This window comes from Dipteris shenzhenensis, chromosome 1 (genome assembly GCF_047967505.1).
Source record: "Dipteris shenzhenensis isolate YYH24624 ecotype China chromosome 1, Dip_SZ_1.0, whole genome shotgun sequence".
Lineage (NCBI taxonomy): Eukaryota > Viridiplantae > Streptophyta > Polypodiopsida > Gleicheniales > Dipteridaceae > Dipteris > Dipteris shenzhenensis.
In genome coordinates, this window is record NC_141596.1 from 8,104,066 (window position 1) to 8,120,620 (window position 16,555).

At 43.7% G+C, this 16,555-nt stretch overlaps 1 protein-coding gene across 4 annotated transcripts; it reads right to left on the reverse strand.

Annotated features, from left to right (window-relative positions):
* Positions 1-345: 345 nt before the first annotated feature.
* GLT1 (NADH-dependent glutamate synthase 1) lies at positions 346-15,489 on the reverse strand. Of its 4 annotated transcripts, none has more exons than XR_015543877.1 (24): positions 15,410-15,489; positions 13,474-14,889; positions 13,267-13,386; positions 12,368-12,484; positions 11,431-11,583; positions 11,154-11,254; positions 10,882-10,978; positions 10,641-10,750; positions 10,424-10,527; positions 10,163-10,342; positions 9,649-9,992; positions 9,464-9,534; positions 8,846-9,315; positions 7,566-8,438; positions 7,258-7,412; positions 6,999-7,160; positions 4,978-6,585; positions 4,588-4,779; positions 4,071-4,339; positions 3,575-3,880; positions 2,630-2,897; positions 2,258-2,515; positions 1,334-2,155; positions 346-1,149 (listed from the first exon to the last, which is right to left on the reverse strand). XR_015543877.1 is itself a non-coding variant. In XM_087400526.1 (23 exons), exons 2-23 carry the CDS (start codon positions 13,930-13,932, stop codon positions 1,817-1,819), a joined length of 6,756 nt encoding a protein of 2,251 aa, XP_087256652.1. In that variant the 5' UTR covers positions 13,933-14,889; positions 15,410-15,489; the 3' UTR covers positions 346-1,816. The 4 variants fall into 4 exon arrangements, 2 of the variants coding, with proteins under 2 accessions (XP_087256652.1, XP_087256692.1); XR_015543872.1 differs by having other exon boundaries at positions 346-872; positions 1,054-2,155; XM_087400526.1 differs by having other exon boundaries at positions 346-2,155.
* Positions 15,490-16,555: the final 1,066 nt, after the last annotated feature.

Consider the following 16,555-nt stretch of genomic DNA (forward strand, 5'->3'; position numbering starts at 1 on the left):
TGGCCCTAACCAAGCAACCTACCACTAGTTTTCCAGCGCACTCACCCGCTCACTTTCCATTCCTCCTCTTACTTTCAAAGAAAACATGTGTATGAGTTGTGTTCTGTCTCTCTCTTGTGATCTCGGGGTATGTCTTCCGCTGTGAGAGTAGTTTTGGCCCTAACCAAGCAACCTACCACTAGTTTTCCAGCGCACTCACCCGCTCACTTTCCATCCACATAGGGGATTTGAACACCAACCAGACACTGGAGGGCTAAATTCCTCAACCAGACCCAGTAATGCCTGTGAGAAACATAATTACCGCTTATACCTAAAAAAACAAAAGACTCATATCTTTCCAAGTCCTTCAGCAACTAGTTCATCTTATTATCAAGATAGATTAAAATTTCCATCGAACATTACATTTCACAAGCTTTTGTGCTTTTGGATACCGCATAGACACTTTGGATGTGGCATAGCTCAATATTCCTCTCTCAATCAAATCACTACAGGAATCAATTGTATAATCTCTTTAATGACGAAGTATCATCATAGAGTAATCATTAATTTTACTAGATTAAGCACAGGTCAGAGGAACTCAGTCTCAAGGAGATTGAACAATAATTTGACTAGATTGAGGGATAACTCAAGTCTCTCCAGAGAAAATAACAAGCATGCCTTCCGCCCCCCCAACGTTCCCTCTGCTCCATCCAATGACATGTGTTGAGGTAGTCCCTCCTTGCATGAAGTCACATAAAATCTCCCAATGGGGTACTTTATGTGCAATTTGCATACTGATTCTGTAGCAATAACCCTATCCACTTCTTGTTGGGATCCCATACCCGTAGTTCATACACTCAGCTGTAATTGTCGATGATAAGATAGGCACCACACTGATTTATGCCAAAACCACACCATTCAGCAATGCTATATACCAAGAAGTACAATATATAACATTCACCAACACGATCCTGAAGTCCCATCTTGAGGAGTGCCAAAAAAAATGTTTGTTTAACAGGATTGTCAGGAATGAGACAAGCAAAGCCACTCTGTCATCATTGATGGGTCCCTTACCAGATTTGCAGCAGTTTCCTCTGCAAAATGCTTCGTGAAGCCATCTTTGGTCTGCATGAAAAGGCTCCAGACAAGAGCACTACCACATGATCATCTCTGGCACAATCAAGGCAGAAATTGATTTGCAACATACTTTAGGGAATCGAAAAGACTTTTTGACATGTTATTGGAGACACTGCTTTACAAGTATGAACCCCAAGTCCATCATTCAAGATATGACCAGCATAAGCTTGAATAGCAGAATTTCAGAAACAAAAGAAGCTGCAAAAGCTCTCCTTACTTTTACAAGATTGATCTAGGCGGTGGAATAAACATTATATCATATAGTCTATATGATCGACGAAGCAGCTAAATACATCCACATTGCCTTTGTGATAAAATGACGAAGGTTTGTTATGTGAGGAAGCCGCCATATTTGTGCTCTTCATCATCCTGGTTATCAGATCACGTCTTCCCGTGTGCTTTTCTCCATACCATTGAATCATGACTGGAGCATCAAATTTCTCTCCCAAGAAGTCGCACAGAAGCGTGAGCCCCCCATTTTAGCATTGTGTGTATGCTGTTGAATCAATGGAGAAAAGAATTGCTCCGGAAGCTTCACAAATTACTCCCCCTCAGCACGATGATGGCAGCCAACCTGATAAAACCAAGATCCTCCCCAGCTTACCACTTTGCATCCATGAAGCTCTGCTCCAGAAACAGACAATAGGCACTGTCTTCCACATGCTCAGTGTAATGTACACTGCACATTGGAAAACCACAATCATCTTGCACCTTGAGGTAAACTTTCTTGATTACCCCTTTCACCACCTCTCAATAAGGCCTCTTGCCTGCTGCTTCCATTTCTGCCAAAAATGGCATATCTCCTCTCCTCTGGACTCTCCTTGTCATCGGGAAGAGGGGCAGAAGGTTCTGGAAGTAGAAATTTATCAATCTTGGCTGCAGCCTGCCTTCCCTCATTTATAGCCCACACAACAAGAGATTGTCCACGCCTGCAGTCACCAGCAGCAAAAACCCCCTGGAGGTTCGTGCCATATTGCCCATACTCTGCCTTGAAATTGCTTCTGGCATCCCTGTCTAAGCCCAGCTTCTCTGCAATGTTCTGCTTTCATTTCACAAAAGTCAGCAATGGTATCAATTGTCATGTCCAGAAAACTTGGAGAGAGACAGAATTCCAGGAAAGAGTTGGGTTTGGAAAACAGACCTGCTCAGGTCCAAGGAAGCCCATGGCTAAGAGAACAAGATCAGCTTCTATGATTTCTTCCGAACCTTGTACCTCTTGCATTTGAAATCTCCCACTTGCATCCTTGTTCCATTGCACATGTACAATCTCAAGACCTGTCAATTTACCCTCGTCATTCCCTATAAATCTCTTTGTCAGCACTTCAAAAGACCTTGGATCTTTCCCAAATTTATGGATAGCCTCTTGATGTCCATAATCGACACGGAAAATTCTTGGCCACTGCATGGAGAATAAAAAATTCTGTTAAATCTACCATTTTCAGGTCAGGAGAGGTTTCAGCAAGAAAGAATAATTTTTTACAACAGAAGAATGTGCAAAATCTTTTGCAATCACCTCAGGCCATGGATTTCCTGGAGCCCGTGTAGCTGGGGGTTGTGACAGCAATTCTAGATTCACAACATTCTCAGCGCCATGTCTTACTGATGTTCCTATACAGTCAGTTCCAGTGTCGCCACCTCCTATGACAACTACCTTCTTCCCTGCAGCTGAAATGTAGTTTCCATCTTGCAGCCCGCTATCTAACAAACTCTTTGTATTAGCATGAAGGAATTCCATGGCAAAATGGATACCTTCCAGGTCACGCCCTTCTACATTCAAATCTCTGCAAAAATTCATTCACATGAAACAAAAGGTTAAACAAAGCTCTCTCTCTCTCTCTCTCTCTCTCTCTCTCCCTCCCTCCCCCCCCTCCCCCCCCCTATGTCCATCCTACAGAGCAGAGAACACCAGAGACTCATTTATGATATGCTCCAGAATGTGACTCACCATGGGACCCCAGTTGCCCATGTAGAGCTCACATCACTACAAACACAACACACACACACACACAGACAAGACAGAAGACGTCATTATGAAGGGAAACAATCTGTTGCATTTCAAATGTAAACGTGTGTGTGTGCGCGTGCGCACGCCAGACACATGATCCACCTCTTTGATCAGCATGGTCTTGCATCTCATACAGCATACATGAAAAGGTGCATGCGCATAATGAATACAGAAGCTTAAACATTGGAGCATGCAACATTTAAACATGCTAAAGCTAGACGTCATTAGAAAAAAAAGGTTTCCCCAAATAATGCAAAAACGCTAGAGCTCTTCAAATCAAACTGATCCCCTCATCTCTTATATTTTACTTTCTATTAGAGGTATTCTGGTTTTAGGTGGGTGCCCTAGTTGTTTGCAAGCTTTGACACCACACTTAGACAAAACCCGCACACTAGAGCCACAACACTGAAGGCCATCATCATAACACGTTTTATACCACAAAGGGAAATATACCTTGGCTTTGTAGCGCCACAAGCAAGTAGAAGAGCATCATTTTCTTCTCTCAATTTCTCAACCGAGAAATGAGGATCAACACCAACATGGGCATTCACAACAAATTTGACTCCCTCTGCTGCCATCAGGTCAACACGACGTTGAACTACTTCCACCTTATCTGTCTTCATATTAGGCACTCCATACATCATAAGGCCTCCAATACGATCGGCACGTTCATAAACTGTCACCATATGGCCTGCCTTATTTAACTGATCAGCTGCAGCCATTCCAGCAGGGCCACTCCCAACAATTGCAACTCTTTTCCTGTACAAAGACAGACATAAAACCAGTGACCAAACAATGTAGACGGATCAGCAAGATCCCAAAACGCCCTTATCGATGCACTGTAGAATATGTCCTAGCTTCAAAACTTTGATAAAATCAAATGGCATATTGCACATTATGCAAGAAAGGCTGAAGCATAAGATAACTATTGAGTGCAAAAAATACATACCCTGTCCTCTTTATAGGTGGTCGAGGAACCATCCAACCCTCTTCAAAAGCTTTGTCAATAATAGTACATTCCATTGTTTTAATCGTAACAGGATTTTCAATAATTCCTAGAACACAAGAACCCTCACATGGAGCAGGACACACCCGCCCAGTAAACTCTGGAAAATTATTTGTCTCAAGCAAACGATCAAGAGCCTCGCGCCACCGGCCTTGATGGACAAGTTCATTCCATTCTGGTATTTTGTTTCCAAGAGGGCAGCCACTGGTTTCCTGGGAAAATCACACACACAAGATATATGAAGCTATGGCTAGCTGATGATATGTCTACAAGGAAGTATGTGGAGTGCATGAGTAATGTATGAGACAGAGACAGACATGTATAGAGGCAGAAGGAAGAGGTTTGAGTGATGGATTTACATAAATTTGTACCCTAAAATGAACCCAAGTAAAGGTACGAGAATGCACACAAAGTGGCTATAAATTGCAGTATGTACAAACGATTATCCAGATCCTCTTACCTGATGGCAAAAGGGAGTTCCACAATCCATACATCTTGCAGACTGTGTCTTCAGTAAACCTTCTGGTTTGTGTTCTTCCAAAACTTCTTTCCAATCATGGATGCGCTGTTCAGGTGCTCTATAGGGAAGTGCCTCACGCTCGTAAGTTACAAAGCCCCTATGCTTCACAGCATTCTCCACCTTTGTCGGCCTCTGGACAGAGAGAAACACTTCTGAGACCTTACCATGGGGAACTGCAGTTACATACAGCATGTGCACACACACACACACACCAACCCACCCACACACACACAAAAGCAAACGGTTATACATAGATAAATAGATGGATAAGTATGTATGAATGTATGTCTGTCTACACACACACACACACACACAGAGTTCTTATGTCACCTTCTGTCTCATAGTTCCATTAAATTCAGGAGTCCCAGCTCTATTGACTGGAGAGGCCCCTTTAATCACAGCTTTTCTTGCCAACTTCTTCAATTCCTCAAATGCATCTGTCTTGGACAGCTCAGCTGTTTCCTCCTTTGCTCTCTCTTTTGACTCCAAAATGATTTTCTTGTAGTCGCGAGGGAAGACTTTCACAAACTTTGGAACAAGTCTGTCGAAACTTGCCAGCACGTCCTTTGCCAGTTCACTGCGTGTATTCCGTTGATGTTGCTGTACCATTGCACGCAAGGCCATTATATCCTCCTCATCCACCACTTTATCAAGGTCCACCAGGCCAAGATTACACCTAGATTTGAAATTTCCATCCACATCTAGGACATATGCGATTCCTCCACTCATACCAGCTGCAAAATTTTTCCCAGTTTTCCCAAGAATGACTACAGTTCCACCAGTCATATATTCACAACCATGATCACCTACCCCCTCAACCACAGCCTTAGCACCAGAATTTCTAACACAAAACCGCTCAGCTGCCATGCCATTGAAATAAGCTTCACCACTGGTTGCTCCGTAGAGTGCTACATTGCCTATGACTATATTTTTTTTCGGGTCAAATCCACTGCCCTGAGGTGGATAGACAATGATCTTCCCACCTGACAGTCCTTTTCCTACATAGTCGTTGCTGTCTCCCTCCAGCTCAAGTGTAATTCCTGAACAAAGGAATGCTCCCAAACTCTGGCCTGCACTTCCAGTGAGCTTCACATGAATGGTATCGCCAGGAAGACCAGCCATCTTATATCGTTTGGTGACCTCATGACTAAGCATCGTCCCAACAGCTCTGTTCACGTTGACAATTGGCATCTCAACATAGACAGGAAGCTTTTTCTCCAAAGCCGGCTGTGAGAGATTTATGAGTTGTTGATCCAAAGCCATGTCAAGGCCATGGTCCTGCTTTTGCACACAATGCTGGGCTGCATCTGGGCGAATCTCTGCAGCAGGCTTAAGAAGAAGGGAGAGATCAATACCCTGCAATTTTTCGTTCTCTCTGACGACTTCTTTGTCTACGTCCAGCATGTCAGATCTTCCAATCATCTCATCCATTGTACGGAAGCCCATTCCTGCCATCAGCTCACGTGCCTCCTCAGCAACCATAAAGAAAAAGTTAATCACATGTTCTGGCTCACCAGCGAATTTCTCCCTTAATACAGGGTCCTGTGTAGCAATACCTACGGGACATGTATTCTTGTGACATTTCCTCATCATGATACAACCTAAAGTGATAAGTGGAGCTGTGCTAAAACCAAACTCCTCGGCCCCAAGAAGTGCAGCAATGGCAATATCCCTTCCAGTCTTCAGCTGTCCATCCGTCTGAAGCACAGTACGACCACGGAGATCATTCGCTACAAGGGCCTGATGAGTTTCTGCTAGACCAAGTTCCCATGGTAGGCCAGCATTCTTGATACCAGTCCATCGAGAAGCCCCTGTACCCCCATCGTGTCCTGATATTAGCACATGATCTGCATGTCCTTTCACCACTCCACTGGCAATTACTCCAACTCCAGCCTCAGAGACAAGCTTCACACTTATTCTGGCTCCTGGATTCGAGTTCTACATATGAAAGAAAAAACAAGATAAATTAAATGCACTGCCTTCCTGACCTAGTTTCAAGGCAATCCAAAAAGGTGTTGTGCTAAAAGATTTCAACATCAAAATAGATAATGCAAGTGCAACTTGAGATAAAAAGAGCCACAATATAACAATAAAATACAGAATAATGCCACTCTTCTACTACTTCTGATTTCCTCAGTTCAGGAAATCAATTAGAACTAGACAGCTTAAACCCCCTTCCTTGAAGAAAGTGGGTTTCAGTGAGAGCATACTTTTCGGGGCTAGCATCATTGAAAAATCTTTAATCCAGCAGAATGACTCCATTCTTCCCATCTTTAGACAATTTCCTTTCCTGTTGTTGACTAGTCAAAGAGAACAATGTGTGCAACGAAAATCAAGCTGGAAACTTTTACCTTAAGGTCATATATCAATTGAGCAAGATCTTCAATCGAATATATATCATGGTGAGGAGGCGGACTGATGAGCCCCACACCAGGAGTGGAATATCTCGTTACAGCAATGTCACCAACTACTTTATGGCCGGGAAGCTCTCCACCCTCACCTGGTTTAGCTCCCTGTAATTGTGCACGATAAAGCCTCAGCATCTACTTCTCACATGATAAACACGTGTTTTCCCAGAAAACTCAAAGACAATTCAGTTGATGTGCTAACCTGTGCCATTTTTATCTGTAATTCAATAGCGTTGGTAAGGTAATAGCTGGTAACGCCAAATCGTCCACTTGCAACTTGCTTAATTGCACTTCTTTTGGGATTTGTAGATCCATCAGGGAGGTCCTCCAACCGCGATACATTTTCCCCACCTTCACCTGCAATCATTTGAGGTTTATTTCCAAACAATCATAAAAACGCAATGGTTCTCATGTTATAAGAATAGATTCTCTTCCTAACCTTTGATTTGGCCCTTTTTTTGTCAGCCAAAGAAATAACAGGGATAGTATGTAGACGAAAAAAAAGCTAACCTGAATTGGATTTCCCCCCAATCTGATTCATGGCAAGTGCAAGTGTAGAGTGAGCCTCCATAGAAATAGACCCATAGCTCATGGCACCTGTACAAAACCTCTTCACAATCTCACTGGCTGGCTCAACTTCTTCGAGTGCTATTCTTTTCTCAGGTATTTCTTTGAACTTTAGCATGCCTCGAAGATTGCATTGCTTGTTAAGACTGTGGATGAGATTGGAATACTCCTTGTAAGCAGCAACAGAGTTGGTGCGAGCGGCTTCCTGAAGCTTTGCCATAGCTACAGGGTCGTTAAGATGAACTTCTCCATCCTTTCGCCAGTGATAATCGCCAGGATTGGGCAACGCCCGAGCATCTGCACTACCCTCTGGAAGCATACGGGAGGGGAAAGCCAGTTCATGCAAGCGCAAAGTGTCCTGTGCTAGCATCGCAAATGTGGCACCCTCTACCCTGCTAGGGGTCCCCTTGAAACATTTATCTGCTACCTCAGACGCAAGGCCAAGAGCCTCAAAGATCTGAGCTCCTTTATATGACGCAAGTGTGGATATACCCATCTTAGCAATAACCTTCAAAATTCCAGAGTTGCATGCCTTAAAGTACTTCCTCACAAGCTCTTCCTTGGCATGGAACCCTCCATCCTTCTTTGGTGGTATTTTCCCATCTATTTGCAGCCTCCATACTGCTTCAATAGCCATGTAAGGGCAAATGGCATCGGCACCATATCCAACGAGAGTGCAGAAATGATGCACTTCACGAGGCTCCCCTGATTCCACAATCAATCCGACTCGAGTGCGCTCCAAGGTAGAAACCAGGTGTTGATGCACTGCCCCGACAGCCAGAAGAGAACTCACTGGAACTCGGGACGCTGAAATTTCTGTACCCAAAACATAAAACAATAGAGACTAATGAATATTGTAAATCTAGCTTAGATCAGAAGGAAGAATATTATGTCTAATGAGTCAAAGCACGTGACAGTAAAAATATTCTCTTTGCAATCTATACCCTAAAAATCTGTGCAAGACCTTTGGAGGGATCCTTTAAAAGAGTAGTTATGAGAGTGCAAGACCTTTGGAGAGGATCCTTTAAAAGCAGAAAAAATAAGGAGCGAGAACGAGATAAAATTTTCTTAATGTGCATTTGCACATTTTATGTGGATGCTGGTGCTGGTGCTGGAGCTTGCTGGGAACATCAATGGACCAATAAACATAACAACTAAAACCTTATCATGGTTAGCGACAAAGCACCTTTCATGGAAATAGCCCTACTGTTGCAGAGCTTTACCTCTATCTGATAACACCAAGATGGTATACCCTTCCGCTATGGCAGACCTTGCCTCCAAGCAAATCCTGTCTAAAGCTTTCTCCAGTCCTTCTACTCCATCACGTTTAGGAAATGTCATATCTAGTACTTTACTCCTCCAACCCTTAAAGTCCATCTTTTTAATGGCCTCCATCTCTTCAATAGAAAGGAGTGGCCCTTTCAGAGACAGTCTATGACACTGGCCTTCAGTTATCTCAGTCAAGTCACCTTCAGGGCCAATCATGCATTCTGTTGATGTGACTATTGCTTCCCGAATCGGATCGATTGGGGGATTTGTGACTTGCGCAAACATCTGCTTAAAATATTCGAAGCCCAGCTTTGGTCTGCTAGACATAACTGCAAGTGGCGTATCATTCCCCATGGAGCCAAGCGCCTCTACACCATCTTTTGCCATGGGAAGTAAAAGCATCTCCAAAGCTTCCACAGTGTAGCTAAAAAAACCAACCATTAATCAGAGTTTGCTGTTCAGGTTCAGGTAAAATGTTCCTACACACTTTCTTCATACATAGAAAACACTGGGGGATCTGACACTCAGTAAAGTACTTGACAGCAGCTAGACTGTCTCGAACAGTCACTCACCCGAAAGCCTTCAAAGGAGTTAAGAGTCCATAAATGCCCATCTTCTCCATTGTCTCATCTGAGCTCTCAACCTGAGCAAGCATCAAAATCCAGAGAAATCACAATTCTATGGAACAAAGCAAAGACTCATTATGCTGCCTCCTCTTTCAAATTCAAGAAGCAACCATCGCACAAGAAATTCATACATCTGTTGAGCCAATTATTAGTGGTGCTGCACGGTCCTCCTCTGGAACTGAATCTACAATCTCTCTCAGGACAATCTTCTGATTTTGCAGCCAATCAGCATAAGGGCGGCTAGCAGCAAACTGTTTCTTTAATTGATCATCATCCACAACCACATGCTTCTCAAAATCCACCAGAAGCATCATTCCTGGGTTGAGGCGTCCCTTCTTGCTCACATCTTCCGGTGCAATGTCAACTACCCCAACCTCACTTGCCATAATCACTCGCCCACTATGTGTCTCATAATACCTTCCTGGTCGGAGCCCGTTACGATCAAGAGTTGCACCAAGATATCGACCATCCGTAACTGTACCGTACAAAACAGGTTGAACAAGAACTTAGAAGCTCATATTAATTGGATAGACAAAAAGAAAGATATACCTTTGTAAGACTAGAATAAGTCCAATCATAGACAAAAAGAAAGATAAATTATTTCCGACACTAATTTCTGTAAAGAGACAAGAGGATATCGCTTACAAGCAATAAGAGCTGGCCCATCCCATGGCTCCATAATTGCAGAAAAGTACTCATACAAAGCTTTACGATCAGGATCCACATTGGGATCGTTTTGCCATGCCTCAGGAATCATCATCATCACAGCTTCTGGAAGACTCCGTCCACTACGAACCAGAAATTCAAGGACGCCATCAAAGGCACCTGAAATCCAACCAACGTATCAAGTTGGCAGCCTTAATACTCCAAAAATCCATCTAACTGCTCTTCAATCACTATCTTTACCTGAATCCGATGAGCTTGTATCAACAATAGGCAAAAGCTTCTGCATTTCGTCTTTTGAAAGACCCAAGGCCTTGCATTTAAGAAGGCCTTCACGAGCTTTCATCCTGTCCAGGGAATGCAAATGCAATCAAGGTGACTCCCACTTAAATTTGGGCAGAAAATTTCTTCTTTCGACCACTCGAATCTCAAAATGCATTGTGCAAGGTCTAAGCCTTACCAGTTGACATTGCCTCGCAACGTGTTGATCTCACCATTATGGCCCAAAACGCGCATAGGCTGTGAACGATCCCAGCTAGGATAGGTATTGGTTGAGAACCTGGAATGGACCTGCAGTTTGAAACCGCGAACTTCATTAAGACATGGGCATCCCCATGATTTCAGCTACGAGCCAAACTTTGCAAAAAAAACCCACAAAGTGCCATGGCAGCACCATTTACTCCTTTGTACATGACTCTTACCAAGGCCATATAACTGGTGAACTTTTCATTTCCAAGATCTTCCATGTAATAATTCTTCAGCTGGTTAGGCTTAAGCTGCCCTTTGTAGACAATTGTGCTGCAACAGAAATAGAATCGCAGCCATCATACATGTTCAAATGTCAGAAAGAATTCAAAGTGCTTAAATATCAAAAACCATAGGGGAGCATCCATCCATGCCAACTCGTACTTTTCCTCTCAGTTTCAAAATGCCTACGTGAGCGATGGGGATGTATCACACAGGAGTTTCTAACCTGGACGAGAGGGAGCAAATGTAGAAATCCCTCACTCCACCATACTGCAAATTAAGAGCAGCTCTGATGGCTACCATCGAGGTCCTCCTAAGGATGTACATCTGTACAAATGCATAACCACATCAGTGCAGTATTGATAAAGATATTGCAGCACCAGGCAAATTGTTGTATATTGATTCAATAGCTGTGCAGATGTGTCCAGAACAAGCTCATGACCTTCACTACTTTCAAGAACAAACAGCAAACCTCCCAATCCATGATTACTGATGAAGCCTACCTGTTGCTCCAGGTCTAAACTTGATCTGGAACTTGATGTCAGAAATACTTGTTCGACTACAGGCTCGGTTTTCAAAGCAGACTTCCCCAAATCTGAATTATCAGTCTTCACCCTCCTCCAGCCCAAGATGACGTGACCCAATGATTCAGCAACCTTCGTAGTAAAGATAGTGTGTCAGAAATAAATTGACTCTTGGTAAGCCTGGCATAGAATCAACTCCTAATGAGGAAACGGATTTCGGACACTCTCTCTGTCAAAATTAACACTTTCAAACACTTTTGGATCCTCTCTCTCTCTCTCTCTCTCTCTCTCTCAAACACACACACACACACACACACACACAACACAGCTGAGCAGTTCAACTTTATCAACCAAAGAGGACCTTCAAGTCCATAATACAGAAAATATATCAGGCTACAAAGAGAAACCAAGATCCCTAGCTTTTCAAAGAGATCCTAACTGGTCATAGGTACTTCAAAACCCCAAAGCGCTTGTTATCACTGACCTCAAAACTCAGGCAGATCCTTCAAATGCAAAGATCAGGAGCAGGAAGCTCTTGCCTTCCTTTTACATGAATAAGACTTGGTATGTAAGACTATTACCAAGAAGACAGAGCATTCTTCTACACTCTTTTGTTTGACACCTTTCATTTTAGCAGCTGTACACATTTTGAAAGATATAGCTCCATCCACGAAGTCATACAATTGACATTGATTTCCTGTCCCCTTCTAAAGAAATTAAAACCATAACTAGGGAAGCTTATAATCTAGTTGGAAAATGGGAGTCTTTCAGAAAACACTACAAAGGAAACATCTCTTCTAGAAATTTGAAGGAATAGGTATAACAGACGACTCTCCCTCTTTCCAAGAGGCAGGCCATATTGACACACATTCACAAACATGTTCCAATAAGATTTCTGTACAAATCAGTAACAAACCTTATTAAATACGTTCTTGCTCTCTTCCCTTCGGGTCTCTGAAGTAGGTAGGAAAAACATGCCAACAGCGTATTCATTGGGAGGAGGAAGATAACACCCCATATCATTCTTTGCAACCTGCAAAATATTTTATCAATAAATCAAATTGACTTGCAATGCATTCCACATGCATAGTCATATTTATTATGAACTATCTTTTGGCAACAAAAATGGAATGTTCTATGCAAGGCAATCGCTGCTGGGAATCCAAGAAACTGGACATAACCTCTTTCCAAGGTCCCCTACAGCGGAACTCACTTTTATAACCACGCTCACTTGACAGTCCCAAATCAACCGTCCTTTCTTTTCTCTCTATTTTCTGCACCTACTGATTGCATAAAATGCACAGTTTTGAAACACACCACTAAACGTGGCAAACTGAAGTGATCTCTCTTTGGATTTCCTTATCTGTCCAATTCCCAGGCTCTAGACATCAAAATTGAATGGTAAGCTCAGCATGCATGAAGCAACATTTAAAGAATAATGTGATTGATTGCTCCGAAAGAAGTTGGATGCTCTCGGTGACGCTTTTTAACTTGGACATCGAAACATCAGCAAGCATAAAGTATCATTTTCGAACGTACTAAATTGATTGCTCTGAACAACATTGAATGCTCTCAATGAAAATTTTTAAGCTTTTCTTTGTTCAAAGGAGATTCTGAATGTTTGGCAAATGTGCCACTCGTTGCCAATGCATGCTATAGCTCATGGAAGAGGTCAACAGGCACTTTCTATAATCAGAGGCGCGATTTTTTATACGAGCATATTCATTACTATGATTAATCAGGAGTTCATGTACGAAATGAATCAACTTGAAGTACTTTGTTTGAAAGTCACAACCGTGACCAAGTTCAGCATACCTCTGCTAAGAAATCGTGCGGAAGTGCTACAGTAATGCCAGCGCCATCTCCCGTGTTGGTCTCACAACCGCAAGCGCCTCGATGCGCCATGCGAACCAACATCTCTAAAGCATCTGTTACCTGCGACTCCTCCGTATTAGACTCTCCGCTCTCTCTCTCTCTCCGTCCTTCAACGCTCCAGATTAATGCTCCACAAAAGATACTTACCGTTTGACGACTAGGCTTGGCCGAGAGTTCCGCAACAAAACCGACTCCACACGAGTCCTTATCCATCGCAGGTTCATACAATCCCAACGATCCTTGAGGAATTTCCGACAAAGCCATCGACCGCACTTGTAACTGAGGCATCTGTCCTGGCCCTCCTGTGTGCCATTGATGCATTCTTCTCTTCCCTTTAACATAGTTTCGAGCAGCTTTATTCTCTAGCCTCCGCAAACCAGAAAATTGCTGGCTTGGGAAAGTTTTGAGGGCCGATCCAAATGAGAGTGTTGAGTTCAACTGCTTGGGAAGTCTAGAACTTTTTTCATTAGAGAAGACCGATGATAACTGCAAGGAACTTCCAGGGCAAGACGCGTGATGGTGAACTCGAAAATTCGAGGATGTGGGATCGCAAAGAGGTTGCGGGAGGTGCAGGCCCAGCGATGCAGTAGCTGAGAGGGAAGCCATAGGGGGAAATTGAGCCGTGCAGGATTGAGGAGGAGATGTCGGCTAGGCTAGCTTCGGAATCACCAACAAGCGAGTGCTATAGAGTTCGATGTCTGAAACAAAGGCAGATCCTTGTGTTTGTGCTCGATGCCAGATGGGAAGGCGACTAACTGTGGACAGTGCGGGTATTGTAGCGTACGACGACCGTGCTATGCAAGGTTAGCCGAGTACGAATGTTTCGGGAATCGATACAAATGAAAGGAAGAGGTGCAGAAGCGCCAGTATTCTGTCTTGTCCACTGCTGACTCTGGCTCTCTTTCTTTTGCCCAAGATCAAAACATTAACTTAGCTAGAAAAACGTTTTGCAAGATGAACACGCTCCTCTCCTCTCTCTCTCTCTCTCTCTGCGCTGAGTCTAGTTGAGAAGATATCCAATGATTATATCGCAGAAAGGACTCCTTTCTTCTGTTCGCTCCAAACTCATAGCATAAGAGTGGAAGGCTGCACGGATCCACGGCAGCCCGAGGTATATCTGCCGCAAAATGGAAGAGTCGTGGGAGCGAATGTTGCCGAGCAACAGCGAAATGCTTGTGAAAGCAGCTTGTATCTCTTCTCCCTGTCCGCCCCTACACCTGCCTTTTTTTTAGAGTGGACGCCTGTTATCCTGCTGAAGCCGAGTTGCCCAGGCCGTAGATCAGGGCAAGGTGGCAGAATATTAAGGCAGAAGAGCTGGCCAAGGATCAAATATATAGTTGTCTTTTGTCTTAAGTTGTAAACTTTGTGCGGAAACGAGGAAACCAAGACGAACAGAGTTGGAAGTGGAGTGAAGCAAGGGCAAGGAGATAGATTAGATAGAAGAGCCGGCTCTGCAAAACGGAAATGCTCTTTGGGCCTTCTGAGAGGGGGTGGAGGAGGATTGTATACTGTTGCTGAAATGCTGATGCGAAGCGGCGATGCTTGTGAGCTTTCAAGCTATAACTGCATTCGAAGGTTCCATCAGAACAATTGTCAAATCATCTCAAGCCGAAAAAGAAGAAGAAGAAGAAGCAACAATTTGTGTGCAAGTGACTATGTATACAGCACCAAAAGCACAAGCTCAGTTTGCATCTCAACCCTCCAGTCTGCAAAGCGGAAGATTGATGAGCATGTGCATTCAAACTCTGGAGACATTTGATCGACTCTTATTCATTCTAAAGACCACTGCACAAACCATGTTCTGCTCAAAAACTTCGCAATTCCTCCTTCAGGAATCCGCCTTGTAATCCGCAAAAAAACCGAAGCGATTTTGCGTCCAGCTCCAAATCTTTCACACAATCTTTTCGTTGCGCACGACCGACAGTGCAGTCTCTTAGTCGGTGCACACAGATTAAAAGCTTGTTGGAAAGATCAGGGAGCACCAAAACCAGGGCACCGAAAGTTGTTTGAAAACGATCTTGCAGGCTAAGGAACAGAAATCGTAATTGTTTTTTTGAGAAGATGAAGCAAAGATCATGCATACCAGGGAGAGATTAAGCAGCAAAAACAAGCGAGCAATGGATCGAGCAGAAGATCGGATGAAGCAGGCGACCAAATTCCGCGATCCCAACACATGGAAGCTGTGATGCACTCTTCTAATTATAGAAGCGCAGCATCCATAATCCTCCGCCTAATTACTCCTTAATCAGGCCCTTAATCTTCGCGATTAGTCACCCCATCGAAATCCAGGTGCCTCGGACCGGTCGCCTGCCCCCGCCAGCCTGGCGCGTCTCCATGGGCCCCACGTGGCCCCGAACCTCGAGCCTCGGTACCCTAGGCTAGAGGCTCGGCACGCACCACCCCTTTTTTTAATTTTCTTTATTTTTTCACCGCCCACCTGCACAAAATAGGCACACGCTTTGACCTTATGATGTCATTGTTTTGTTTGTCTGCACTTGTTTTGTTGTGTTGTTGATGGCTCCATGGCGCCCTTGCCAAGTCACAGGTATTGTGAGTCATTTTTATCTCATAACCACATAAATGTGGCCAAGGTGATGAGTTAGACTAGTGTGGTGGTGTTACCCCTTTTTTCTTTGTAGCTACATGGCCCCGTGGCACATGAGAGGTAATGTGGGTCATCGGTGTGAAAGTGATGTATTTTTGAAATCCGAGAAGCATGAAAATAGAGGTGCATATGTCTCTCACCACCATCGTAGTCGCCCTCCCCTCCCCCTCCAATGTAGAAAAAAGCAAGATAAATGCACAGAAAACGACATGGTTCAAGCAAATGTAGCCAACTTCTTATGGAAAGCTCAGTGTTTCAGAGGGAGATTAGCAAACAACCTAGAATAGGCCATTTGGGTATCATGTCAAAAAACCTTCAAGGCCACTTTCGCATATCATGCGACCTATAGAAATGGAGCATACACAGAACACACCATCTAAATAGCAAGGTGCGTAGTACTTATAGGACGCATTATGCCAACCTAACAACAAGGGTGGCACATGTCCCAGGAGCATTGCCCTTTTTCGAAGAAACTAGGTGAAAAGGGAGGCTACGCTTGAAAGCTAGCCACAAAGTGCGCTAAGAAAAGGAAAGGCATTCATTCCAATGCAAAAAGTAACCCATCTAAGGTAACCATGTGGGACTAAACATAATTCCTTGTGGAAGTCCTTAGAGACAATCAAA